General features: G+C 47.5%; 1 protein-coding gene across 1 annotated transcript in view; it reads right to left on the minus strand.

Moving 5' to 3' along the window:
- Positions 1-576: 576 nt before the first annotated feature.
- The window catches only part of LOC311121054 (nectin 1b-like), a gene marked incomplete at its 3' end in the record, with an annotated part of 24,739 nt that continues 24,302 nt past the window's right edge, over positions 577-1,013 (minus strand). Inside the window, exons 4-5 of the mRNA XM_084195592.1 lie at positions 751-902; positions 577-650 (exon numbers count right to left, since the gene is read on the minus strand). Coding sequence (XP_084051718.1) covers positions 577-650; positions 751-902 — 226 coding nt within the window. The remainder of the gene's footprint in view (positions 651-750; positions 903-1,013) is intronic.

The following is a 1,013-nucleotide window of genomic DNA, read 5'->3' on the forward strand; positions in this document are numbered from 1 at the left end:
TGTGTGTGTCTGTGTGTGTGTGTCTGTGTGTGTGTGTGTGTGTGTGTGTGTGTGTGTGTGTGTGTGTGTGTGTGTGTGTGTGGAGTGAATCCAGGCAGGGAGGGAGAGCTTTGATTGCAAAATGTCTTCCCTTATGTCTAAGAGCCCTGGAGAAACCACAGGCATCTAACTAAACCATGCAGTCCAACAATTAACCAGGAAGCCAACCAGAGGAAAACGTTCAGCATTAACCATGCAGTCCAACAATTAACCAGGAAGCCAACCAGAGGAAATGTTCAGCATTTACCATGCAGGCCAACAATTAACCAGGAAGCCAACCAGAGGAATACATTCAGCATTAACCATGCAGTCCAACAATTAACCAGGAAGCCAACCAGAGTCAAGAGGCTCCCCCACCCTCCTGACAATACATTTGCATGTGTGTATGTGTGACAGTGTGTGTGTGTGTGTGTGTGTGTGACAGTGTGTGTGTTAGTCTACTATATTCACCAATACAGGGCGTAATGGGGAGGGTGGAATTACCAATGCCACTGATATCACTCTCACAATTCCAGAAGCCCTTATTAAGTTTGAGCTTCACGCCAAGAAAAAGGCCAGAAACACATTCTGAAAAGCCCAGAGACACATTCTGAAAAGCCCAGAGACACATTCTGAAAAGCCCAGAGACACATTCTGAAAAGCCCAGAGACACATTCTGAAAAGCCCAGAGCAGAGAGAAGAAGCAGAAGCTTGTACCAGTGTGTAACCTACCAGTGACGTTAACCTCGACCAGTCCAGTACGAGTCCCGATCCCATTGGTGGCATCACACACGTACGTTCCAGCTAGCTCGTAGGTCACCGCCCCCTTGAAGATTAGAGAGTTGTTACGAATCTCCACGGTGCTGGGAAGAGATCCATTCAACCTGGTGGGGGGGGGGGGGGGAGAGGAAAGACAGATAGAGAAAGAGAGAAGAGAGAAAGAGGGGAGAGAGAGAGAGGTTATATTAAACCCTTCATAAAAGGGATAGGATTAA

The sequence above is a fragment of the Coregonus lavaretus genome (assembly GCF_964263955.1).
Source record: "Coregonus lavaretus genome assembly, contig: HAP1_SCAFFOLD_2842, whole genome shotgun sequence".
In the NCBI taxonomy this organism is placed as follows: domain Eukaryota; kingdom Metazoa; phylum Chordata; class Actinopteri; order Salmoniformes; family Salmonidae; genus Coregonus; species Coregonus lavaretus.